The sequence below is a fragment of the Varroa jacobsoni genome, unplaced genomic scaffold (genome assembly GCF_002532875.2).
Source record: "Varroa jacobsoni isolate VJ856 unplaced genomic scaffold, vjacob_1.0 scaffold_23, whole genome shotgun sequence".
Taxonomy (NCBI): Eukaryota; Metazoa; Arthropoda; class Arachnida; order Mesostigmata; family Varroidae; genus Varroa; species Varroa jacobsoni.
The window spans coordinates 134,328-161,973 of record NW_019212925.1 but is presented as its reverse complement, the minus strand read 5'-3'; the positions used below and the strand labels follow the sequence as shown (position 1 = coordinate 161,973).

At 42.1% G+C, this 27,646-nt stretch overlaps 1 protein-coding gene across 1 annotated transcript in view; it reads right to left on the bottom strand.

Annotated features, from left to right (window-relative positions):
* Positions 1 to 12,659, bottom strand: part of Lgr3 (Leucine-rich repeat-containing G protein-coupled receptor 3) — a 64,333-nt gene extending 51,674 nt beyond the window's left edge. Inside the window, exon 1 of the mRNA XM_022830140.2 lies at positions 12,641 to 12,659. Coding sequence (XP_022685875.2) covers positions 12,641 to 12,659 — 19 coding nt within the window. The remainder of the gene's footprint in view (positions 1 to 12,640) is intronic.
* Between the last annotated feature and the right edge of the window lie 14,987 nt (positions 12,660 to 27,646).

Genomic DNA, 27,646 nt, shown 5'->3' with positions numbered 1-27,646 from the left:
GACAATTGTACAACCACCGAGATGTTTGTCCCAGCAGTGTAGTACTTTTCCTGGATCGCTGGACCGACCGACCGACTGACTCGTCGGGTGTCTACCGGTTAGGCGATGCGTGCTGTGACGAAGTCGTAGTTGAAAACGTCGGTGGCGAAGCACCGACAACTCCGTCTAGCCCGACCGGCTGTTATTGCAAAAGATATACTCCCGTTATAGTTAGCGAGGTCAGCTACTGACTAGTCATCCAACCGGCGGACCGATTAGACAGCAGCATCTAAAAGCAAACAACTCTTTCATTGACCCCAGTGTCTTTCCACCAACTAGAGGTAATCGTATACTGATCAATTTGTTTTGGCATCAAGAGAGCGGCGGTGCAGCCCGCAGCCTGCGAGAGGGACAAGGCGAAAGCGAGAAAGGACAAGCAGTCTGCACAGCTTCTGGCAAAGCACGAACTACAAATGACGGAGTGACATTGGGCAAAGGCTAGGTGGGCCAAACAAGTCTGTAGCAGGCAGACGGCGCGCTTGAAGGATAGTGGAAGACAGGTATAAATAACGACGGTGAAGTAAGCAACCAGGCGTTTTGCAGGTGGCAACAGCTGCTCACTGATGCTGAATTGCGCGAAAAGGCCTGAGCGTCTCTGACTATCTTTGGCAACGCTCTAAAAACGGTAGGAAGACGCACGTTGCTGCTAGATATTGACAATATTGACGAGTGCATCGTCATGAAAATGGTTTAGGTGAGATGAGCGAAATATTGGAAAACTCGCGACAACAGGAAGACCCTTCTTCTATTGATAAACAACGGTTAGGAGTGAGTGCACATAAAATGACAGCGTGTCGACCTATATTGCTGCTCTGGCCAATAGTACGACCTGTCAGGAACGTCTGTCTGTACGCAGCGACTAATTAGTATCGTGGAACTGTGTTTGCGATTAAGTAACGCTTAAATTACGGAAAGAAAGAAGAACAGTGGTGGATATAAGAAAAAATAACGTTAGGCCGATACCGAACATACACTTAAGGTTCTTTTGAAATGTATCGACTATACGTAGCATCAGCATATGAAAAATTTGCATACGGAAATGATTTCCTTTTAGATTTATATCTAAACTGAAACTCGCCCCTAAAAACAAAAGAGCTACGAACGTAACTAATGGCTCCAAAATGTCTTGGCTTATTATATCCACTATGCTAAATATTAGCAGGAATTGTTTTGGCCTTTTAATCAATTCACTGATGTAGTATATTCCATGTGATAATTTCGAAAAACCATCGACCGCATAGCCTTCCGGCAAGCGGGAATTTTCATTCACTTACCTACTAAAAATTTACCATACAATTTTCAATATTAACTAGTCTATAGGGTATTAAAGGAAAAACAAAAAATAAATACTCGTGTTACTCGTAATGCTTTTTAGCTGTTCATATGTGAAAATTAATAATTTCGTGATAGTCAATAGTTTTTTCGATAATGTTCCTTCGTTGTTGAAAGGAACAAAAATGCTAAACTAAAGCCTATAGACCAGGTTCGAACGGGCGAATCACCTGCATCACTTCCCGGAAGCAAACGAGCCCTGCTTTGCGGTCGGACCGTTTATAAATCCTTTTAATTTCTAATCCGTTGATCGATGACGACCCTGGAGCTTTCGGCTAACCTAATAATCTCTATCCAATCAGTTGCTCTTTCTGATCTGACCCAACCAACAAAGCTTTCCTTCGAAGCACACAATCTCTATAACAAACGAAGAGTATCTGCTACTGCCGAGTCGCTAGTTCCGAACATACTCACGCCTAGCCACGAATAACTAAAGTTCTCATGACGCTAAAGTTATCTCCTCTTTATGATCTTTTTCTATTAGAGATGATGTATGCGAATGACCTTTACCGGTGTGCTGAAATAACACGATGAAGCTAGGTGAATACCGGTGCTTCAAGTTGATTGACGTAGTCTGAACGAATTTGTAAAAAAAATCAATACCAAGCTAGTTTCACGCTTAATCGTGTGCGTTTTCTGTTTTGAGTGATGCTGTTATGGGGCGCTCATTGTACACACAAAAAACCTACAGGCCGTAATCACAGGTAAAAATGATCTACTATGTTATCTGTTACAGAAGAAAACGTTCGCTAAGACGCTGGTCAAAGACGTTGCGTAAAGCTATCTTTTGTGATTAGCTTCTGGTTTAGGTTGTAAAAGCCTAATGCAATGAGAAGAACTGTCTACGTTAACTATAAAATATGTTAGCTTTGGCATATATGTTATCAGCATAAATATATAGAAATAAGTGACTCATATATATATATATATATAGTTTACGCTTCATTCAGTTATTAAACAGCTTGAAATATCTTATCTAACCAGAGCAGCATCACGCGTCCAACTGAACACGTGACCCCTTCCATTTCAATGATCGGCGGTCCCCTATTGTTCGTAAGGTGTGACACTCTTAGCGTAACGGTGACTTCGTGGGTGTTGATGTAACGTTTCCGTTTTATACTGGGTATATGCGATCGCTTGACCTCGGAAGCTGGTCGCTACAAGAGCCGACGGGCGGATCTAGTTTACTAGTAAACATTTTGTTCTACACTTGACACCGCAAACAGATTCCGAGCAGTCCACAAGGCCAATATAGAAATGACAGGAACCTATTAGGTGACATGAAATTTTGTAGGTGGACAAAACAGAACAAGTTGTCGCATTCTCACCTTAAAGCGGTTTGCGCCCACCCGCAGACGACGCCTTTTTTTGGGGCGATAAGTCCGAGCCGACGCTTCGTCCTAATGGTTTGGATTTGACTCTAGCCAGGTTGTGGTCGTCAAACTCAATAGAAATCATAGCGTTAAGGAATCATAGCACTAAGGAACAGCAGACTGGACAAATTATTCCTACCTGTTGTTCCTCTCCTGCGAGATTCAAAGCAAACGCAATAGAGCAATTGAGTTCCCGCCGCTACTTTACGACTCACGCAAACGCGGGGATCAACACGACCGACCTGTGTATTTGACTACACATGTCCCTTGCACACCAGCCTTCAGGCAAATTCTCTGCTAACCAAGTCGAAAACTTTATTCCTGGCAAACAAGAAGCAAAAATTCCGGTCACGCAAGCAGCGCGCTATACCAACATCTAATGCCAGAGATACCATTGTGTTCAGATATTGTTATTTCATCGCATGCGGTCTGTATATCCACTGTGATCTTATCGTTTTTCTGGTAGCAATTCGTCTCGTGTCCGTAGGCCAGGTATTGTTTTAGAACTCTGAGAAATTCTCTTGATTCCAAAAAGCCCCTTTATGACAGCAAAACTCTATGCGACGTTCTGGCTACGCGGCCAACGATTCCGTTCTGTCACTGTGCCATCTTGCTATTGACAAATACAGTTACAAACAAAAGCGCAAAGAAAGGGGATGTGTACAGAAAGTCTGGACGAAAAATACGCCATACGTGTGATATAAACAAAAAACTGTTGAAGGGTTTTTAGCATGACTAACCACCTAGCAATCACGTAACCAGCTTTTGAGCCAGGGGGCACACTTTCTGCGAAGTCATCAATTTCTTATACGAACCATCTATACACAAACAGGAACGTTTTTGCGGTGATACGGTTATAATTGTATGCTGTTCTTAGCTTAATAGGATCTACTATTAGTATCTAGACCGTAGCCCGGGTACACTCAGACGAACACGACTATAACACAGTGCTTGTATGTTGAAAATCCCAGACTGCTGCCCAGTACCCAGTATGTCAAGTCACCCCAGAACTCCCCATCGTCTACTTGTATCTGCGTCTATCGGGGCGAAACAGTAGTACCATAATGAATGAGCCAGGATCGAGGGGTTTGACTGTGCCCGCGGCTGTTACTATGAATGCTGTGGTGCCAACAGCGGCGGCAGCAGTCAGGGAGACGCCCCACAAGCAGCCTCACTTTTCCTGTTGATTTTTCGGCCCCGTCTCTGTGTCTTCCGTGCCTTCATCTCAAAGCAGGAGGCTACTTTCCATCTAACTACACCGAAGTTGCGTCCGGCCCAGTCGCCCAACTAGCAGCTAACGCTGTATTAACGGGCGCGTGCGAGTTAGCACGCCCGCGTAAAAAGTCGGCCAAGCGGAAATGAGTATCTCACCGGAAGTGTCACGCAGGAAGAGAGCGGGTTCCAAGTGGTGGAGCTGTCGTAATGTCTTCGCCTACTGCTGGATGCATCAAGCAGTTTTGCCACTTATCGCAGCCACCAGTTCGACGGCCCTTACGCAAGATAATCTGACCGCAACACAGATATTTGATCAGATCATAAAGTTTAGAATTTATCTCTTGCGGACTTCAATTCAGCGAGTTCTGATATTGACTTTTTTATTCTAACTACCGTTACTGCCTTTGTTGTTTTAGCGACTGGGAAAATACTACTGGGTTGCTTTCATGTCGATGATACGTCGCGCGCGTCCTCGACGACCTCAACTAACGTTAGTATCAACGTTTACATGGTAACCTAGACCACTGTTACCTGTATCTAGGACGAGTTTCCAGCAGGCAGTCGCGGCGGATGCATCTGGGCATAAACAGTTGATGGTCGGCTTCCGTTACAGTGTAGCCTGCACGATCGGTTGGCCAACTTGGCGGAAGGTTATTCGCGCTGTGCCACTTTGCAGGCCCGCTTACATGGGAACTCAAACCTTAGTCTTACTGCACCCTCCCAAACATTGTCCTAGCCAGATTAATGGCTCTCACCTTCCCCAAACCACTCTCCCGTTGTCGCCGCTACAGCTATCCTTTTTGCTTTCTGTAAAACTTATCGAAGTACAGCAGGACACCACGCAGTGTCGACCTTTACCTGTTGACCGATTCTGGAAGACAAAGAAACAAAAGCTTGCGGCTAACATATAGTAATTAACACATGTTAGTGAAGAGAAACAAAGATGGGGGGTGAACAGTGCGCCGGCAACACCGCCCATATAAACAGCAGCACTTTGGTTAATGCTTACGTAGTTTTGTATAATCTGCAGTGGAGGTAGCGCTGTGGAGTGACAGGTAGTAAGTTCCCTATGGCCACATGGGAAGAAAGGTGTAGACAGGACTGGGTGGCTGGTGCCTAGTCTTGAGTGCCACGAAGGTGGAACGGTGCACTTTGGGAACCCAACCACAGTCGATAGAATGCGTTCAAGCACTCTCCATGGAGGTGTGCTTATGTAACTGCGCATCTAACTGGGTTCGATGAAAGGGTAGCAGCAGCGAAGGCACGGCAACGGACATGTGCCAGCAACCCGATTGTCGACTCGTTTCGTTTGCGCCAGTCCGGTCAGATCATGAGAATCGGGTATCAAGGAAGAGGACGGAGACAGAATTCCCTGGTAACTGTAGGAGTTATAGTTGTGGTAACAAAAGACAGCGAATGCGACAGCTAAGTGGGTTGCAATAGAATGCAGTTGGCGCCGGGCCGATATAAGGGTCCTGGTTCTTCTCTATTCCAATTATTAGCACAGTGTGATACTGTAACGGTTTCCACGACACGTATAAGTTAAATGAACCACTTTTAGTCCATTGCGAGGGCTAGGTTTTCTGTTCCCGCCGGTTAAAGTCTACTCCTAAAATTGTAGTATGTGAAAATAGCTTCGTAGGCCAAATGCCCGCTAATTTTAGGCGTCATGAGTCTATATATATACGTCGACAACAACCATAGTGTCCGTTGTCGTTGGCATATGTGATTCATAAATCGACGAAATGTAATTCATAATTGTACGCTTTATTAATACTCGCAATGTTAATAGATCATTTCAGCTAAGTGAACTATCAAGCTGGCTTAGGCTCAACAAAAGAAAAGTGCCCAAGATTAGTACAACCATAGTGAGCTTTAAGTTCAACTTACTTCAATTTCGGTCCAGTCAAAAAACGCCAACTGCATAGATGCATTTTTCACGTATTAATGTTCTGAATTTTACGTCCAATTTACTTGCGTAAAGCATTGCTTGAGAACAGCGGGGGCTCCTTCCGTCACGGAAGGAAGCCAGTTGTAAGTCTCACAGGTTCCAGTGCTTAGTCGGCAAACGCGTTACCACTGCACCATCACGGGGAAGCATTATGCGTCGAACATGTTTTTGTCGGCCCATATTATACATACTACTATGGGTGCGTTTAAATTGACTGTGTCTGATTATGTTTGGTGTCAACCGAAAATAACAAATATACTATTCGAAATCAGTGTACGATTGATTAAAACATTTTCGTTAGAGATATCAAATTGATTTATGTTGTAATAAACTTTTTTCTGATTTGAGGAAAAGGATACTTACGTTTAATTAAGGATACTAGTTCGCGCTCAACTGCATGTGAGAAATAAAGTTCTATGGACTGAGTCGTCTGTCTGTGTGGATCTATCTACGCCATTTACACATAAAATGTGCATATTTACTCAAAAAACTTCACTAACTATCGTAATCGCTAGTCCTCATCAGGCTTACTACGTATTTCCTTGTTTAGTATACACTCGGATAGCATTATAAAAAGAACCGAAACTCGGCTCACACCGCACCCCTGAGCAAGCCCACCGTACCGCTCCAATATTGAAGCAATTACGGAATACACCGGCACTTCCAGCCTGTTCGGAAGTTGGCTCTATCAGTAATCCAACCCCCCTTCAAACGGCCCGTCGTTTACTCTCCATCTTTGCCCCCCGTTCTCTCTCATATCGTTTCATCTCCCCTTTCTTGATCTAGACCGCAGACTCTTTTTCCATTCAGCAGCGCCCCGCTAGTCCGGTTTCATCCCCATCCTCGATGAGTTTTAGAAGAATGCGCGCAGTCACACATTGTACGTGTATCTGGTATGTGTCACCGATAAATGTAGAAATATACAAGTGTGTAATAGTGCATTGTGCCGCAGGGATGAATTACATGATCAATTTGGAAGCGGAAAACTACACAAAAGAGGTCATGCAAGTCGACATGAAAGACGTTTTTGGATAAATCCATTAGAAATCGCTATGATCAACCCATTTTTTAACCTAGACATCTCCTGCCAGCTTTGGTCCGCTTTGGTCTACATCGCCTTCATAAGCGTTTGTGGAGTCGCTCATCGTTCGAGGAAGTGGATGCACAAGGCGGCGGTGCTTTCGGGAACGGGGCTGAGGCCACCAGCGACAGTGGCCAAACCAAAAACTCGATTCACTTTGTTACTGAACTTAAACTTGCCAAAAGAGAAGCCAACTTTGTGGCTGTGGTGAAGATAAACTTTTAACTTACCGAACGAAGCGAACAGCACGTTCGAGTGAAAGCGACGCATCGGCCAAAAGAATAACTCGTATATATACTCGTTAGTATCTAAAAATATCTAGTCCTTGTCTCAGCTTACTTGCTTCTGCCCTTCCAGCTTGATGACCCGCGGAACTGGGAAGTTCTAAGGTTCGGAAAGCATAGAAACAGGATGATGCAAAAAGGGTCAGACAACCAGACAGAAAGCGTATGTTCTGGAAGATGTGCTTCTGAATACCATTTTTACCAGCCACAATTTACTGCTAATCATCGACGATCCGATCTAATCCGAACATTTCCAATGAACCCGTAAGCGCCGTGTTATTTCTGTATTATTGTGAATTTTGGGCTGGCTCTCCAGTGGTGATATGAATAGATTTAAAATATACAGATGAAAGTTAGAATGGGTGTTTGACTTATAAATATATCTTATGTACGATAAGGAAAGCAGAACTATAATTTATATTTTCGGATAGGTGTGTTATCTAGGCGAAAACCAGAAACGCAATAGGGAGCGAAGGCTATCTTAAAATAGATTGCTCACTTCAGATGCGAAACACCGAAGACAGACCCATTGTTGAATCGACAACAAACGATAGAGTTTATTTATCTGATGCACACTTTTGTTTCGTGGACTGCCATTTAGTAAAATACGGTAAATCTTCGTAAATCTAAAAATGAAACTATTATAATAATACGAACTGCCAAAAAAGAAACCTTTGTAAACACCTGCCCTTAATACCACACAAGAGGTTAAATATATCGAAATCCAAGTCCAATGGGTAAATAATTGCTACGAAACCATAATGCAAAGCCCTCGATAGAGTTCCCACATCAGAAGTGACATAGATCATCAACGTAAGCTTGGTCCATGATCACCAATTTTGTCCAGGCGCCAAAAGCTGTGTGTGCTGAAGCATAGTGAGATCTATAACGTCTTCAATTATTCATCTAAAACAACACTATATATGTATATATATATATATATATATATATATAGTTTCGTTATATATATAACTATATATAACGAAACTCTAAAAGGGTATACAATCTCTACGCACAACTGATTCTCGGCAATTGCGGATGATTATGTTCGATTAAAGTTGACGTATCTTGTTTTGATCTAATAGATGAACAATGGTAAAAGTTCGTTATTCTGTATTAGTTATCCAGTTTACGCTTTCCGGCTACACTCGAAGATGTAGTTACCTTAGGCCCATTCCATTACCGACTTGGAGATGCCTATTGGATAGGGTTAGCGGACCAAACAATGGACTTTCAAGCGATGTGAGATTTCTAGCGCTAGAGTGCTTACAAGCACTGGGTCGAGCTTCCTCTGCGTTGAAAGCGCCTTATGATATCCCGTTTCGAAGATATGAATACGCCACGGCAGCTTCTTTCTAAAGGACGGACTGACCTGTGTGAACAGGGTCTGTTTCGTGCATTCGCATCCTTCAGGTCTTGTAACAGACCCATAGGCAAGCAGGTCATGTACCCCCGTATATTATTCCTACTGTGTATGTGTGTGTGAGTGACACGTTAAGAGTGTGTTCTCAGCACGATAATGCACTTCGCTCTCCGCGGGGTATCGTGTCGACACTTAAGGTTTTCCCCAGCAAAACACCTCACCCTCTGGACACCACTTGGGACTTCGTTTCTGGGAATGATAGCATCCCCTATTTACTTGAAATCCTGTGGCTAACCACAGGGTAATCAAGTTATCTTAGTTTGAGCGGCTCATACGAATACTCGTTCGGTTCTTAGAAGGTAACTTCGCTCAGACGTCAACACGTCTTCAGTTAGCCGTCGCTAACTTGCAAAGTATTACAATCGTATAAGTTTTCATTGTCAGATTCGCCTTACTTTCGTGGGAGAACAGCCCAGGAAAGTAAGCTACTATTGGTTCGATGAAAAGATCTAGTTAGAGATGCTAATGTACAATATACATTCTGCTCGTTAATTGAAGGAAAGCTTTTAGTTTGTTATAACTTATGCGGTTTTCCATAGGACACGCCCATTCTAGCACACCACTGGCGCAAGGATCCTTTTCTACGTTAAGTACTAAAACAAACCTTAATAATTATGAGCTGTTGTCTATCTTTCCGCTTCTTTAACGTGTTTGCCTGTGTGCTTCATTCAACGGTTGTGAAGCATGCATGCCTCAATTGCACAGATGTTCGTTCTTCTGTTACTGAAGTAAATCAGCGAATTTGTGATTATCTCCAGTTCGAATCTTTTTGATAGACGTAAATTCAAATAGGACTTCCTGCTCCTCTCAGCTCTTCTTCTGATGTACGCACTTAACTAGCTGACAAGATATACGAAACCTTTTATAGTGGGCTATGCTTATGTCTTTCTTTCATACTGAATACCTTAGGCAGTACTAGATACGAGCAATGAGGTTACGTGAGCAGCGCAACGGGACGCTGTGTTCTTATTTTAATTCTTCTTAATAGACGACCAAATGCGGTCTAAGATATATTTGGCATTAATGCTCCAGTTCCTTGTTAAGGCTAAGATGGTCCCCATGGACGACGAAGCTAGAAGATATCTAGAAAGTTTTTTTCTATTCAGTGGCTGATGGGTGGGCGTTACTATGTTTTTTATTATTTTTTTAAATTAGTCGTCGGCATTAAGGGTCAAGCTTTTTTGCGTGTTAACTTTTCTTAGGGATGAAAATGGCAGATAACAACAACAATATAGACACACACACACATATATATATATATATATATATATATATATATATAACGTTAATTTCATTTTTAAAATTCGGCGAAATCTATCACAGTACGTGTATAATGGGATTTAAATTGATCTTTAAAACGGTGGAAACACATTAATCTTGTCAATATAAAGGACTACGATTGGCAACATAAACAAAATAGAGTCTGCGCAGAACAGCTCACGGCCACTAATTTACAAACCCTATAATTTATTAAGAAATGTAGCTGAATTAAAGATGTAAATAAGAGTCGCCCTCTTCGGTGGAAAGCGTCGGCGGTCAATTATTTTTGTCGTTAATGAACATCTAATTACTATGTCTACCATTAAGCGAGAATCTCTGGGAATCCTCGCATTAGCTGGCAGCGGTTGAAATTTCTTTACTAACAAACACAGGAAACCGCTAATTTAACCTATTCCACATAATCTTCTGAACCCAACGGGTTTGGCTAATGAATGTTGCTGGCAACCCTAGCTTAATAGGATTGTTTTACGTTACCAGAAATACAACCCGTCTGTTGTGTGCGAAGATTACGGCTAAAGTGAGCAATTACTTTCTAAAGTCAATGCTGGACGTTTGTCATGCAATCGACTTCAGACAAAAGGGCAAATAAGCTCATACAAGTATCGACAAATCTAACTATAACTGGGCCAGCTGACTTAATGATCTCTTAAGCATTATTGAACAACAAGAGCTAGTCTTCCGGTTCAAAACACTCACCGTACTAAATCTTCTTAGTCTTTGACAACGCACCAGACGTTACATAAAAACAGACGCAAGAACCCCTTTCACTAGCGGCCCATACAGCGAGAATGGGACCGATCATGGCATAGTAAGCTCGACTAACACCTGCGGAGGTTCCCAATAGCCAGAGATCGTCAGCCAGGGAACGTTTTCATCGTTCGTCGGTAGTTACCTTGGCGATGGCCTGCAACAAGCTACAAAAGATGCAACGATCCACAAGCGTTCCGATTAATTTTTTTTCCTTCATCGACGTTTTCATCTTATCGTCATGCGAGGGAGGCGTGAAGGGTCGACCGAAAGACAGACAGCAGGACAACCTGCCCACGCTCGTAGAGAACATACAAAAGATATCCGTTAACTGGCCAAGTCATTCATTTCTCCCAAAACAAGGGCTGAGCGCTGGTCAGCCAGACGCCCTTAAACAAAAGGACAAAGTCTGCTTCGTTAATAGCGGCGACATCGGCAGCACCAAAAGCAACAGCAATATTAAGAACACAAAACAATATGCCTTTCCTAGATCAGCCGATTCGTGCTCCGGGTTGTGTACCCCACGTTTCCCGCTTGATTTGTATATCTCTACATTTTCTTCCTTTTTGTCGTAGGTTATCCCTGCGAGGCTGTATGGTCCGGAGTGGTCTAGTCGCTGGCCAGGCGTCTAACTGCCGACGAAATAGGGATCTGTCAGAACAACTTAGTAAAGATGAATGGATACAGGGCAGGTGATCAGACGATGCCCTGATGCGACGCTATAACGGTCTGCGGCGTTAGCGATCGTACTCGCTGTTTATTATTTGATCTTGTTTCTCTCTTTCTATAGGTTTGTCAATAGTAGTGGGGAAAAAAGTGGTTCCTTACATCAGTGATCAGAACTGGTTCCGATGCTGACTTAGCTGGTAGCAAGTTAAGTGTCATTCACCATTTTTACATAAGTTATACGTTAAAATGCGGGCATTTGCACTATGATGCAAAGTCAACCGAAAATCCTCGCGCAAAAAAATATCACCACACAAGACACTAAGCTATTCCTTAGCGCGTAGATAAAATCCTACAAGCTGTTTCGCTTTTCTAAACAGCTGGCCGACAAAAAAAGTTGTTTTTACTTGAAGGATAACATGTCCACTGAATACTATGCCTTTTACGTCATATTCAGTTTTTGTAGTACTAGCTGATAATATACCTGGCTGTTATTCATTTTCAGTAGACTTCGTTTTTCAACATTGGACCGCATATTCGAAGGAACAGGTTTATGCTATATAATTAATGAACCTAATGTATATACGAGTTGTGTCGCTTTAAAGATGTTACCTAACGCTCGCGTCTCGGTGACAGAAGGCACCTATTTGAAGGCCATAAGAGAAAATTGGTATCAATTCTCGTAAAAATCGTCTATCCTGCCTTCAATCGTACAGTGGCCTTACCATGCTCATGTCCTATGTTATGCCATGCGGGTGCACAACTGCACGAGAGTAACCCATCTGTGTACATGGCTTCTCTAAACTCAACTATGGCACATATATGAGCCATTGTACTTACAGGACAGCATCTATGTTCCGTACCTGGTTTTGATACGGTCCTACTTTGAAACAACTGCCCTATAATATCTGACATTTATATATATATATATATATATATGCGTTAAATTTCTATCTGTTAATGCACTAAGAAACTACTATCTTTAGCTATAAAAAAACAAATACATTCTGGCATGACGAGTTATGCGTTGTCCGGTGCAGCGGTTAGACCTCTATTTTTACGAACGAAGCAGCTTATTTCTTTAAACGAAGGGTATGAACAGTGCTATAGCACTAGAGCCACTTGCCACGATTAATTATAAATTGATTGAAAGTTGGCTAAATGCTGAAACGTCCAGCCAAGATTTTTTCACCAGGTTTGTCTAATATAGGTTACTGAAACCTCTAGATTTATGGGTCACGTATTTACCTGCAAATTTTAGGGACATGTTGTGGTGTAGGTTCGAATTCAACCATAAACAGACTTTTTTTTTGTTTCGTAATAGCTGGGAGCCATCCAGTCGTCTATCTGATGGAATTATAGCTAACGGCGATACGAAACGTAAAACTTGAGACACCGAAGTTACTAAAACCCAATATCGTTCTGTGCACTTGTCTGTCTGTACTGCGACAGAAGACAGCCCTATTTCTTGTTATGTTACGACTGGTAAGTTGGCGTAGTTTTCAGAGACAGTACTGTGGACTGCCTAAAGGCTCGCCCAAAGGCAGAGTTGTCGAATCCGCTATTTTACCCGCTTCGTCCGTGTCCTGCTATTCCGAAGTGCTTGATTTAAGGCTGCCGAGTGCTTGCGAAAAGCTCAGCCTCACGACTATGGGAGTGAATACGCCTGGGCAGAAACTTCTACTTTAATTATCGCTGCGTAGGCAGACGAATTGAGAAGCGTGCATTTAACCGAGCCGTGTACGTATAAATTTTAACACACACACATTATTTTCTTTATGGTGAATATAAACAATGTTAAATACGCGCTGGATTGAAATGAGTTTAATCGTATTCGGTAAATGAGGAGCTTCACTGAGAGTGAGCAACTGTTTTTCTTTGCATTTTCTAAATAAGCCAAGGCAGATTTTCAAGCTGATTTTCCTGTACGTAACAGCTATGAGTGAAAACTAGAATGGTAACCATTAACACTGGTAGGAAAAAAACTGCGATCGTACGATGAATTGTGTTCAACGACGCGGTAAAATTACCCGAAGGGTTCCAAACTACGTTGAATGGTACGGAAGGTCTCACTTTTGTCATACACATTGATAAGTACTGTGCAAAAGCCACCTAAATAGGGTAGACCTAGATACGGTTGCATCGTATGATGTTTAGAGACCAATTTTTGATGGAAATGCTTTAATAGTTTCTAGAAAAGGCACTTACTTACACGATGCGCTTTCTCGTCGAAGATCCTTTGATAAATTTACTCTTAACCGGTCGCGGCCGTAAAGGATGTGTGCCTTGTCCTCAGGCTGGTATGAGTACCTACTTCGACCTGTACACATGCAGACAACATTCTACAATACAACCTCAGTTACTGCGTATTACCTTATTACGCGTTACATTTCTGGCCACTAAGAATACAACAGTGAACGTGAAGCAGAGCCCGCGAGGAAAATTTAAAGCCCGATAGTGTTGTATCTTATGGCGTCTAGGGCTGACTTTCTTGTGATCAGAACGGCTTGAAGTGAGAGTTATTTTTTCTTGCACACCCGAAAAGTACACTAGCTGCTATTGAACAATGAGACAATTCTGTAATCAGCGTTTGCAACTCACGAGAAGGTACGTGCCTACACCGGTTGGTACACGTCGAAGACTACGGAACTTCAAGAAGCATTCGATCCCGTTGGCCATCTCTGGAGGTCATTGCTCGACATCTAAATTAGATTATTTCTATTAGCATCATAACAATAAATGTCGACTATTTTAGCAAATTTTTTGCTGTGCTTATACACTACATATTTAAAAGTGGAACTCTTCATGATCCTGCCAAGATTCCCGCCCATAAATGCATAGGGTCTACATATACATTTCACATGGTCAAAGGAACTGCAAAGGAGTTTGCCAAGTGCGTATCTGTCATGGCATATATTAATAGTGACAATAAACTCGGGTTATGGATGACACCGTTATGTTTTCCTACCGAAATTTTAGCATTTCACATGACGACTCGCACCATGCTTAGGGTGCATCTTAAACCTATGCTTTTATTCTCCGGACAGACATAACTTTAAATCTCTTTTAATCACATGTCCTCCACATGCAGGACATATCTGCCGGGTGACGGAGCCTTGCTACGCGGCATGTAGACGTGTACCGGAAACGTATACTGCGTCCAGTTGGCGCCGACCCCCGTCTGAATTCTTGCGTCTTGCGGGAAACTGCCTGTGCGTGTTACGAAAACGAGGGAGGGGTATACATGTTCGCTTCTTTCCGACGGAGGAAAACGTAATAGTTCGCTGTATATTATGCACATTATATATATATATACATATATATACATTCTCGAGACTGTTAGCAGGCCGGAGCCTTCCAACCTCAACACCATTTCTGATTTGATGTTGCGGAAGTATGTCATTCAATCAGGTGGGGCCAGGCGAACGGGACTAAAAAAAGCAGGTAGTTAACTACCGAAATGTCAGATTTTGCTTCTACTTAGCGGCTAAGTTGGAAGAGTAAAGGGATTGAAAAGCTCGTATTGCCTCTGAGACAACACCGAATACTTTATGGGGAAGAGCACACGCATGGATGAATGAAGAGATTCTATATAAAAATATGTACATGGTATAAGTTACCTTAACTGGTCACTATCAAGATGAAATTAGTAGTTAGAAAGATTAGAATTTGATCATGTATTTCAAATTTATGACTCTTAATAGTTACGTGCAGAACATTTTTCCAATTACTATTGCAAGCGCCTTTGAATCGGCTGATAAAGTGAGTGTGATGTCGTACTTCACTGGTACAAACAGTACATACGAGCAATATGCCTATTTTTCTTATGACTTTAATCTATGTTAGTAGCCTCTAAAATCGACTAAACGCAAGACGAAGAGCCAGACATCCAAAAAAAAAGTCTATTATGTGATGTCATATGTAGAACGCTCAAATCAGCGAGAGCGTCAGAGCCTTTCAGTGCCCAAAACAATGTAGCTGCTATAACTCACAGCATCTCTATGGCGAAGTCCTACAAATATCAACATCACTTCCCTCCCTCCTGCAACGAAACCAGACAAGCTTTTCGCAGACAGCTCAGTCTATCCTCACAGTTTTTCAAGCAAAATGTCATTGGTTAAGATAACCGCTTTTGAAGGGTTGTGTCGCGCACGTCGAGCTAAGCACGCTTCTAACTAAGCAACAGAAACGATCGCTTTACAACGATAACCAAGAAGATCCTGTTTTGTTACAACCCTCCTAACAACAGTGATACTTCCTATAGGGTGCCCCGCCAACAGCGAGCACTAAAACAGATAAAGCTTCACAATGATATGGTAACAAATGGGGCAAATTCAGTTATTCGGTTATCAAGTGTACCCTTCAACCGTTCTATACGTCGCAGTAGTGCCCACTGGCCTCACAAGACAACTGCCAGCAATCTGTCACTGTGCTAATGTGTGTCTTCGGTGTTACTGTTGATATTGTTCCCTGTAATTAACTTGAATTAGCCTCCGCAGGACGAAACGCACCCCGCTGCCGCTGCTTATGCTATTGCTGTCAAAACCGTTAGGGTTGCTTCGTGCCTCCTCCCTTCTCCATCCTGAAGATAGGAACGGGAGGGTAACCTGTCCTATTTTCCCAACAGATTTCCCGCTGCTTGCAATAGTAACAACACTGGCCGAACAGGACAATTGACAAAGGCCGCCCTGCAGGCCACTACCCTACAGGCTGTTCGTGTAGGCCAAACGATTCCACTTCCACAGAGCCTGTCCACGGTTGTTCACACTAAACAAGCAAATCAACCGTTAGCTCCTAGGGATCAGTCTGTGCTAGGGAAAGAGTCATTTGAACACTATAATGGGCCAACTGTTATTTATTTATTAAAAAAATCAAACATGACCAGAGAACGTCACAAGGCGTTGCACTTAGTAATCAAGCTTAGTAGTCAGCCATAAAGGCAGATCAGCGTCGAGTAACACGGGAAGCCGCTAAACATTAAAATACTTTCCATATAAAAATGGATACCTGTACGTGTATAGCGCATTGTTTTTACGTTATTGGTTAAAACCGTTCCAATGCAGTGAACAAGATGCGACTAAACTATAAATACAACAGTAATGCTTGCTACAGGAAGTCATTCACTACGACTTTACTTGAGCGACTTAGAAACCTATCTGAACTGTCGCCGCATACAATATGTACATGGCCGCGTCCTAAAAAGTCCTTCCGTCGTTCAAGCAGGTAACAAGCTCACAGCAGTGAGCTCATTCTTCCTGCCCAAATGCTTTACACAAACGATCAAACAACTCTCCAGGAACGTACACTTCTTACAATTGTGCGATATCGATGCGGTATCGCCAAGACTTGCCTATTTTGGCCGGTGCCGTTGGTATCTATATCCGGCTTTATGTGCGTTGTATTTATGTATAGCATTAGGTTTTATTGATGCAATTCACAGCTAATTTGAGTACATACATTAAGGAACGAATGCATAAGTTAGGATACCGTCCCAAGGGATCCTATGCTGAAGCAAGGAACCAGTATTGGTGAGTCATCAAAGCTATCGTATATGTTGTATCCTATTTCCGGTAGTGTCACAAAAACGCCTCGTCTAAACGCAGTCGATCTTTTTTTATGTATGTTGACCCCGCTGCGCGCGTACCCATCCAAGGACAGTTTTGATAACTCTGCTTCAAAGCTGTTGGCCCTATCGTAATATACGACCTATTTTATTCCAGGTTCGGTCAACGTTCACCATTGAAGTACAAATAACCAATGCTAAGTTGAATTAAAAAATGTCTTTTCAAACGCTCTTATTCAAATGCCTAAATAATTAACGGTAGTAAAGTGCTCAGATAAGGGTATTAACGTGAGTAACTTTGTGGTTACCAAAAAGCGAATAACTGCTAGGTTTCTGCATAAGAATGGCTGTTTATAAGTTCCAAAAAGGCTTATATTTTATTTTGTCGAGTTGTAGTCTTCTTTAACTAAGCGTTGTACTTATGCTAGGTTTGTCTCTTGCGAGACAAACAAGTCCTCGAGGACAAATGGCTTACCAGGTCCTTTTAAGAGAACCGTGGTCATTGTACAATATCAAACAGCTTAGCTCTTGTATGAACATAAGGTAATGAAAATCTCTATTAAATGCAGGCTTAGTTTTCACGTGACTGAATTGAAAGCTGGCATTATTTCATTGTAAAGCGAACTTTCAGTTTTAAGCGCTTAGAGAAAGTTACCCGTTAACTTCGACAATCCGCATCATCTTTAATAAGTATTTTATCTTATTTATTGAACTTGGTTGAATAATAACGTATTCTTATTCACTCCTAGCTGTGAGACCAGGCCAAAATCATGTACTCTAACGAACATTATTATTCAAAACGTAACTCTCAATATTATCGTATACCCATTTTACTCTATCATCTATCTACGCATCCTCTATAAGCGATAGACATGCCTTGGTAAAAAAAAACTGTTACACGCAGATTTTCGGGTATAAAAATCCACTCTTACCAACCAGAATCTATTTGCCAGAAGTGTTCTTCACTTACCGCAAACAGGATGTACTGGAAAGCGCTTACCATTAACATCCTATATAAACCTTGCCCCTCTCAAGCTCCGCCCTTGCCAGGTTATAACTGAACCATATGCCAAATTAGCAACCTTCGTGCAACTCGATGTTTTCTGTCGACGTTAACAGGACAGCGTTTCCATGACCAGGACTACGATAGACGATATTATCAGTAGAAGGAGAGCTTAGAAACTCAGGTAGACATCGGCGGTTCCTTGGCGTGATACCGATGTATGATCTGAAAAAATTGCTGCATTCTACTTCCAGATAGGGCAAGTTTGTCTTCCTACGACTTAGGGGCGTACAGTTAACGCCGTTACACATAAATGACATTACACGGCCGAGTCCGCATGCCGTAGATATAAAGCGATGATATGAACGTCCATACTGCTCTGTACAGCCCGTGCGTGTCTATGTATCTGTATGTCCGCTTCTAGACTGGTTAGAAGGAGCACCCCAAAATTGTTTGGGTCGAACCCGATTGTGTTCATAAGCAAATACCGTATATGCAGTATGCATTTGACAGGAAACAATTGAAAGGCCTTCAGCCTGCCTTCCTATACCGAATTTCAGCCTGAACGACCTTGCTGCAACCGTTCTCTTGCGCAGTCGATCTACAAAGGCCGATCACTGAATGATAGGCTTGGTTAGTATAAACGACGGTTGCAAACCTAATGTATAGGTAGACTATAATGAATGGATGAATATATTCACACGATGTAGCGGTCGTCCCCCGATGTAGTCGTCATCCTCGACGTAATTCTATTTGAGGTTCGTGCTCAATCCGTCGCAGTCGTTGTCACCACAGGACCGTTCCATGGGAACCGCATGGGACCAGAATTGTGAACAATACCATTGGCCCAGCTATCGAGGCCATCTACGTGACCCCACTGCGTCCTCCTATATGGTCGTTAATAGAGCCGTTAAGCGAAATTCATTTTGCAAAGCCGAATCCAAAAACAAGGCGACAGATTAAACGACGACCATGATCTAATTGACGATATCACAAACCGGATTCACGTTATGCACAGCTAAATCCTAAATGTAAAATTTTCCTGAGGGCAGCACACTCTATCCGACGTGGATAAATCCTAATATCCGCTCTAGTATTCAAACGCGTCTCGCCGCCGTGACGGCCAATGAGCTGTCGCCTTTATCGCCGTAGTTCTCAGAAGTACAGTCGATGCCGTCATCGTGGAGTAGTAGAAGGTGCGACGGTAACGGATGCGGAACGAAATGAAGAGAGGTAAAGGCCGTCCTCTTTCATTTCAAGATAGACCCTCGGCAGCCGACCGCTTACGGGCTACCACCCTTGCCTTTGCTATTAGAGAGTTCTAACGTAATCTCGGTTTACTAGTAAGTGACAACAATAAATAAAGAAACGAATCACAAGCTGAATGAGTACACGAATGAATCAATGAGCAAGTGGATATAATCTCGTTTGAGTAGCACTCAGCCATTCTTTCGAGTAGGGTTCCCTGAACGATAACGCAAATCAATAGGACAAAAAAATGTCGTTCTTCCTTTATGTTCGTTATTGATAGGGTTATACACACGGGCGATGCTTGTTGATTAGCGGGTAACAATTTGGTGTTGGCTGCTGAAGCGCTACATGATGAAAGTACTACTTCATCGAACATAATGTTGAATAAGGACGCTGGTAGGAACAGGAAGAAGGAGGACTCAAATAAAGGCTATGTGTTTATCAGTTTTTAAAGAGTAGCGGAATGCTGTGTAGAGAAAGGGTGGAGAGGATGCGAAGATGCTTAAAGGAGATGCATTTACAGTATCCACAGTACAGATAGGACGTTCCGAGCTGACATAGAGTAATAGAAAACAGAAGCGTCGATTATCTTTCTAAATTATCATTTCACATTTGTAAGTATGCCATATATACATATATATATATGTGTTACTTTTATTATCAATTCAGTAAATGAATGATCATGAATAGATGTTCTTTTTAGCTCGTCAACTGTCTCTATATTAAAGCCACGATCGATGGTTTGCTTAGATGTCAGCAGAAAATATGATCGAATTTTATCATTGAATACTAGGGTACAATCATGTCTACTGGGAGAAAGAGATGGCAACCCGACTGGGTCGCGTGACGGGCTTAGTGGTCCAGTGGCTCTGTCTGGAACTTTATATAGTGACTAGCGCATTAACTGGGCAGAGCCTTCCCGTGTGTCTAATTGCGCGGCGACAACATCGAGACCAATAATAGTAATAATAGCCAGAAAAGTCTCTGTCGTCCTCTTTTATACGACCTCAAAGAGGTCATATCCATACCCAATGGCTGCTCCTCAACCCTGTATCTAATGCATGAATTTTGACTATGACAAAACTCAATGGAGAATATTGTTCATAGACCATTTAATTAACCAGGGAATCATAAACTACCAAGCACCGATACGAAAACGAAAAGCGTCACTTTGCTCGCCGAAATAAAAATCAGCAGCAGGCTTTCAACTGTGATTGTAGGGGGCTACAACGTCGAATATCGTTCGCCGTCGCATATTAATATGGCACTGATTATTCCCCTAATCGGATCTTGCCTGCTAGTCAGTACTGGCAACACCTAAACCCAACCTACTAAATCTGTTCGTTGCGTAGAAAGTACATAGTAGTCCCTAATCAAAAGCTTAACAGTCGCACGAAAACAGATCGCAAGGGCTAGAGAATCACTTGACAAATTGAATAGACCAATGAATGGCACAGAAGGAATGCTCCGTTGTGGCCTTTTCATCGCATACATTCCTTCGGGAAACTGCTTTGGGCTAGATAGTCTTGGCTAAACTGCGAAAAGAGTATACTATCGGATTGGTCCACTATGGCTCGTGGTTACCATATTTATCACTTAGTTGCACGCGCAGAATTAGCACAACTGGGCACTTCCTCGGTGACTACCACAGAAAGTCTCTCGTCTCGTCATTTGGCTATCAAGCCGCCAATGAATCCGCGAACGGCCGTCGCTTGCCGAGCTGTGGGGAAGTACGGACACAGGATACAGATCCAATAGTAGCAACGGCAACAAAAGCAGCAGTGGCAGCTGCAGCATCAGAAAGTGCTGCAGGCAGGCAGAACCCAGCTAAATGGAACCAGTTGGTGAGCCACTGCGGAAGGAATATGTAGGTAGGCGATAAATTTCTATGTGTATATATGTATACACACACACTTATATAGTTCGCGTAAATGACATGATGCTAGTGCGGGGGGGGGGGGGCACGACGTCTAGAATTGCTGCCTTATGGAAGAGTTCTGGTCTGCTACAGGCCAGAAGGCTGTCTAGCAAATTACAGAACGTAGTAGTTTGTGCAATGTGACGCACGACAGCGATGCTGAAGAGTCACGTTCGGACCAAAAAACACACAGCCCAGAGGCCCATACAGTGGATCAACGGGTCAAAGCTAAGGTTAGTTACTACGGGTAGTTAAGTGCGTGCGCTCTAAGGGGCTCCTTTGGAGCTATATGAAATATCCCTGCGGGCCAATTCGAGAGTAAGTAAGATCGTAGTTGTATATTCTTCTTTGCTTCGTTACCCGTAGAGACCTGCCAGTAGAAGGGCGAGCTATTCGAGCCGGAACTGGCTCTAAAAGGCGCTGATGGACACGAATCAGTAGGCCTTCACATCGCAGTCTTCACCTATATCCTATGTTGTCGATTGCTATGGAATGCTTATCGGTTCTGAAGCTTAACCATCTTCCTGGAGCTCGACGCATAAACGTTATAAATACAGCGTGCTCGTTATTGCGACAGGCGGATGAGGATTAACCAGTACTCCTGGCACAAGTCCCTCTGTTAATTTTTAGAAAATCAAGGCATGAACGTGAGAACGAAAAAATAGAATTCTTTGATTCTACGCTATTCGACAAACGCAGTGCGTGATGCTCGGTGCCCGTTAGTGTCCAACAATGGACGTGGCTTAGGCCGGCCTCTCTACCCTTCGAAGATGTTTACTTTTATGCAGAGCATACTCTGCTACTCTGTGAGACTACAGTCAATTTGAGTAGATTAGCTTATTTTTTTGTAATAAAAATGAGCTTTTTGTTCATAGGACTCCTGCGGTTGGGTAATAATTCGATAATTCAATGTTCATTCACGCCCACGTTTCGTAAAAATTATTTTGCCTTCAATGGAGCCAATTTTATCTAGCCGTAAGGGTTGACGAGGTTAAATAAATCCATTGTGCTTCTAATTACAAAAAGTATCTGTGTCCAGTGAAGCGCCATTTTCAAGGGACCGCCAAGCAAGTGCTAGTCCAAAATCCAAAAAACACTAAGCCTTCAAGAAGCTAACGTTTGTGCTAGCGTTGTTACTGCCATATATCACGGATGGTATTTAGAAAATCAATTAGATGGAATCTATGCGTGAAAAAGAACGTCTAAGGCTGACAAGTGAGCAGCTAAACCTCTCTGTATATCCCAACATGTTACCTTTAGAATATTAGAGAAAATTGAATTAACTTGATTTCAATTCATTTAACCATTGAATGGTTCAGTTTACCGATAGAAAACACGTATTACGTGAGCCCTATTGCAGTTAAGTATTTTTCAGATGGACTCAATGCAACCTTAATAGGACCGACGAAAAATTACTTATTCAGTTTTATTGCGGACTCTGATATGGTGGTGTACGCAAATGATTTTTTCAGTGAATCACTTGGAGGTTATAAGCTATAATCCTGGAAGTTTGGCATATGCCTGATTTGAGATTGGATGGCTTAACGTAATCTATCTAACTGGATGCGGGATCGCATGCAAAGCCGGAAAGACTGAATGGCTGTTTTGTTGGAAAGGATCAGTTTCAGGAAAGGAGGAGTGAGGCCAGTAAACTAAGGTGCTCTTGTAGACCGACGCTGGCCGCTTACGACAGAAAAATATCGCAGAACCCTTGCATTCACCTGTCTCACACCGTACACATGCCCGAATCAGGTTTTACTCAGGGTCTTATACCTAGTATATTAAACAGAAAGATAGATAAATCATATTACCTAACGGGCTATTCTCGAACGAGTGGAGAAAAGGCGATTTGTTTTAACAGAACACGTATAGCCGAGTTTAAGTGGGTTCCGATGTTAATCAGGTACGGAAAATTTTCTTAGCGATGACATCTTAACACACTGAGCAAGTTTCTGTGAACATTACTGCTCCATAATTTGTATCCTTTGAGGATGCCATCCAGAGGGAGCCGGTAGAGTTAATCGTTAGTCCTTCACATTGCATATTGAAACTCTGTTGTATTGTTTCAATGAAAAGAGGTCCGGGAAACAAGAAATGTTGTTTGGCGAATCTTTGAAATGGGCTACAATCGTGATATGATGACCAAAACCGGATCATTGTTCTTTATCTGTAACGTGGATATCAATAATGGACATTTCATTTTGACTTTTGCTCGTAGACGATTGTTCTTGAAAAGAGCCCGATTGATGATTGTGTTAATTAGAAATTAGCCATCTTGTCTTAAACAAAGCACATGTAGGTGGTACGAGCTAGAAGACATTGATGCGGACGACCTGTAGGCGACTGGGTTTACAACACAAGCGATCAACGCATCTGCAGGGGGGTCTCATTCCATCTGTTGTGGAGATCGTCATGGTCCCGGATTCAGAAAGTCTTGTGTACACAATAATGGGAACAACGCAGACCGCAGAAAACCCATATGCGCGCTATGTAATAGCACACAATATAGCCTGACTGTCAAATGGATAGACTGAACGGGTCCGTCAATATCATAACGGCTCTTGCAGCCCACATTTTATTGTATATACATTCCTGCGCCCGCCCAACCATATGATACAGAGATCCGTGAGCGTGATTGCGATTGTATGCGCACAGAAAAACACTTCTCACTGAAGAGAGCGGCACTTATAGTTAGTTATTGTATTCCCAATTAGTCCAACATATAACAAGTGAGGTTCTACTTACATTATCTATCGTAAAGGGATGTCTGACGGTTGAGAGCTCTGCAGATAGATAGATAGATAGATATATAGTGCATTGGTTTCTCTTTGTTCTTTCTTATTTCGCCTTTTGTCAGATGGTCTAGTTCATCTAGTCATTTGTTGCTTCATTGCGTTATACCTGCCGTTTCGTGCGCGTGTCGCCGGACATTGAATGATATTATGGTCGTAGATAAATCCAGCGGAGATCGAATGGAAATGTGCCCAGTACCTGTCTGTTAAACAGGCAGCATAAGACCACCTGTTAGTTGGATCACGTATTAGAATTTATCTTTCTGTCTGAAAAGATATGTCTCTAGGTGAAACAAGGATTGTTTCGTACAATGGATTAATTTCAAATTGATCGATGGCGGTTCAGCTACCGCCACACCGACACGTTCCGCCATACTGCATTGCACACCAACGCCAGCTGGGCCTTACTCCGTCAACAACACATCGCGTTCAACGAATATCTCAAAATACCTAGCTGTTAATTAGTAACGGTAATGGTAATTAAGCATTGTTAGTTATCGTCATCCGGAAGGACAAACAAAGCACCTGTGTTTAACCTATCCAGTCACGTCGACCGGTCTCTGAAGGTTACTGACCATTTTCTCAATAGATTGTTCTAGCACTACCATACGCACGGTACATACACCCGTCAGGATGCAGGAGGCACACAAAGATGCCTCATTTAATAGATGCGCACATAACTTTTGTTTTCTTTTAACGTTTATCTTAGATTTGTTTGTGTGCAGATCTACTGACTTGATTAAAGCTATCGAACATATAATATAAACGAGTTATAATGCAATCTTTACGAATTCATTGGTTTTTGGTTAGTGGTAACTGTTGAAAGGCAGCATCCATGTATCCTATCTGTGAAAGCCCTTTTGCTTTTGTATTCAACCAAACCTTCATGAATCGGGTCCTTTCTCTCATATTTAACTATTTTATCGAAGCTGATGTACGAACTTGCTCAGTTAGGTCTCTCACTTCATTTAAACTGAAACAGGATTTAATGCTTCTATTACAGTCGTGTCGTTGTGCGAGTGTACTCAGCCGTGATTTTTACTGTAACAGTGGCAAACTTTTTTTAGTCTTAATTACTAAGGACCTTAATAAGCAATTTGACCCAGCATGCCCACTTCAGTATACCATTATACTTGCTTGCCCTTCTTACGCTAAGCTAAAATGCGACATTTCCGGGTCACACTCATATCGACACATCTAACAGTGAATTATCTACGTGCATCATACCGTTTTCGAAACAGGTCGACCCCTTTTTCGACATCATCGAATACACACATTGGGTGCGCGCTCGTAGCGAAACAGTCCGATTCGAATCGCCCTTCGATATGCCCTGTTACCTCCAAGCAAACACTGCAGGTGCGTTAAGTTGCCCTTTGTTATAGGTTTGTCTTCATTAAAACCAAATACGCATGTGGCTGCTCTTTGCTGCACCGTTTACTCTACAGGAACTCGAACCTTAACCACTACGAATTTCGGATCTCAAATAAGACGAGCTAGCTGTTCGTGGTCGTAAGCTATCGTTTCACATAGCACTGGCCCTTTTCCATTCAAGAAAGTTGAAGAACGAACCTCACTGAGTATCAGGTCGTTAGGCGACAGGCTTATAAGTTACGTTTCCCAACTAGAGACACATTCAGTTCAATAAACTGGCATTGTCAGATAGTCCAGTCTGGGTAGCCATCCATTGAACTGCTTTGATTGAGCAAGCCAGTTCTTGCCAAGTTCAAGCCAACTTTAATTTTCACTTAAACTCTATGGCTACGATGTCATCGGTACTGCTAATGACTGCCGTTACAGTCGCATATTGCGCGTGTCGCATACATCACAAATAACAAAAACTAGCCTTATGTTTACATGGAATGGAAAAATTAGCCCAGTAGAGGCTGCATACGTCTGTATCTGTCATCCTTTGGCAGTGCCTAGCTCACAATCGGATCTTTCTAGGACAACGTTCTGCAAATACGGACGTTACAAGGCAACAATCTATGGAGGAGGAAGAAGAGAATTGAAATAATAAGCTGATTAATTCTGATTAGTTGTCGATTTACACACACTATATAGTCTTCTCTAAACTTATAAATAGCGGGATGCCCAGAGTTCATGTTTAAAACTATTAGAGTTGCCACTGTTATATGTAGATCAGATGGGCGGTGTAACGAGTTCGGCCAATTCGATGGTCATAGTTTATAGTCGTTGATGGTGTCGACGTAGCGAGATATTAAGCCAGTGCTGCGGTAGACGGTAGATTGGAAACTGCAACAATTCATTAGTGGTATAAGCCACCACTTAGCCGGGGCTACAGTGGGTCAGAAATTCAACCGTTGCCCAAAAAAGCTCCCTCTAACCTAATTATTATACAAATAGTTTTTTATCGACCCAATTTTACGTCAGTCTGATTTTGGCCTATATAGCAAATGCGCATGATAGTTAATTCAATCCGTCCCATTGCCTGCTAAGTAAATTGAAAGTGTACTAAGTAACCTTTGGCACCTTATATTATACGTAAACGTCCTCTTTAGTAAATAAGCATGAATTATATCATTACCACTAACTTTAATCTGCTCAATGAACTGTATGAACTACGATAATTTTGTAGTAGTGCGTGCTCCTTTGTGTCAGTATCTCCATCCTCTTTACCAATAGCGATAAAGATGCACGCAGTTGGCATAGACCGAAAGCCTTCCATTTACCGGCGTGCAATCGAGCTATTGATGATAAATTTCAACCATGCACAAATAGGAAAACGCATAGCGGCTACAGTTTTTAAGGCGGGTTAAAATAAATAGCACTTGAATTTTTTTCCTAAGCATTTGATCCAAAAGTATATTGACTATAATACTTAATGATGAAGTAACACGGCGCCAGAGCCGTCGGAGGATCAACATAAACGGTATCGATATATACGGAAACCGCAGTTATGAACAAAATGTTTTCAAAGGAAAAAAATTTATGTATATTACAAATAATAACCATATGAAACACCACGCGCGGTCCTATTGACCAATCAGAGCATAACATATTATCGAAGCTTTAACGGAGCTACTAATACGGTATACATTTTAGCCTATTCAACTTAAAATTCCGCATAAAATTATAGTAAAACTAGGATAATATTACACACAGTACACAATTTTATGATTTTTTTTTGCTTTATCGTTTTTCTACCAGGCCACATACACGCAGGCTGCGTGCCTCTGAAATAAAGGATCGATATTAATCACGCTTTGTCAGCCACAATTATGTCCGAGATGAGTAAATTTATCAGTGGACTAGAACGGTATAAAAAAATCTTACACACCTTTCCGTTACTTCGAGGAGATCAGGGAGATGAGATCAGTCAGTTCAGTGCCTATTTTATGACCTTGGACTGAATCTAAGGATACCTAGTGTCAGACTTGGTTTAAGATAAAGCAGAATTTTCTGTCGGAGCTGGTAATAATGTACTAATAATAAGTGATTTAAGTGTAATGTAAAAAAACATTTTCCTAGATGCACATAAATCCTTTAAAATAATGCACCCAAATTAAGATCGGTGAATAGTTATGATTTATATTTCCGTATGATGATGTCACAGAAAACAACAGCGTCCCCAACAAACAAAAATCCTTTATATTTATTATTAAAAGATATTAGAATGTCTTGTCTGCCTCCTTAAATAGTCACGCAGATGCATGATTTGCGCGTAATGATTCAAGAGAAAAATTGAAGGTTGTATTAAAATATTAGT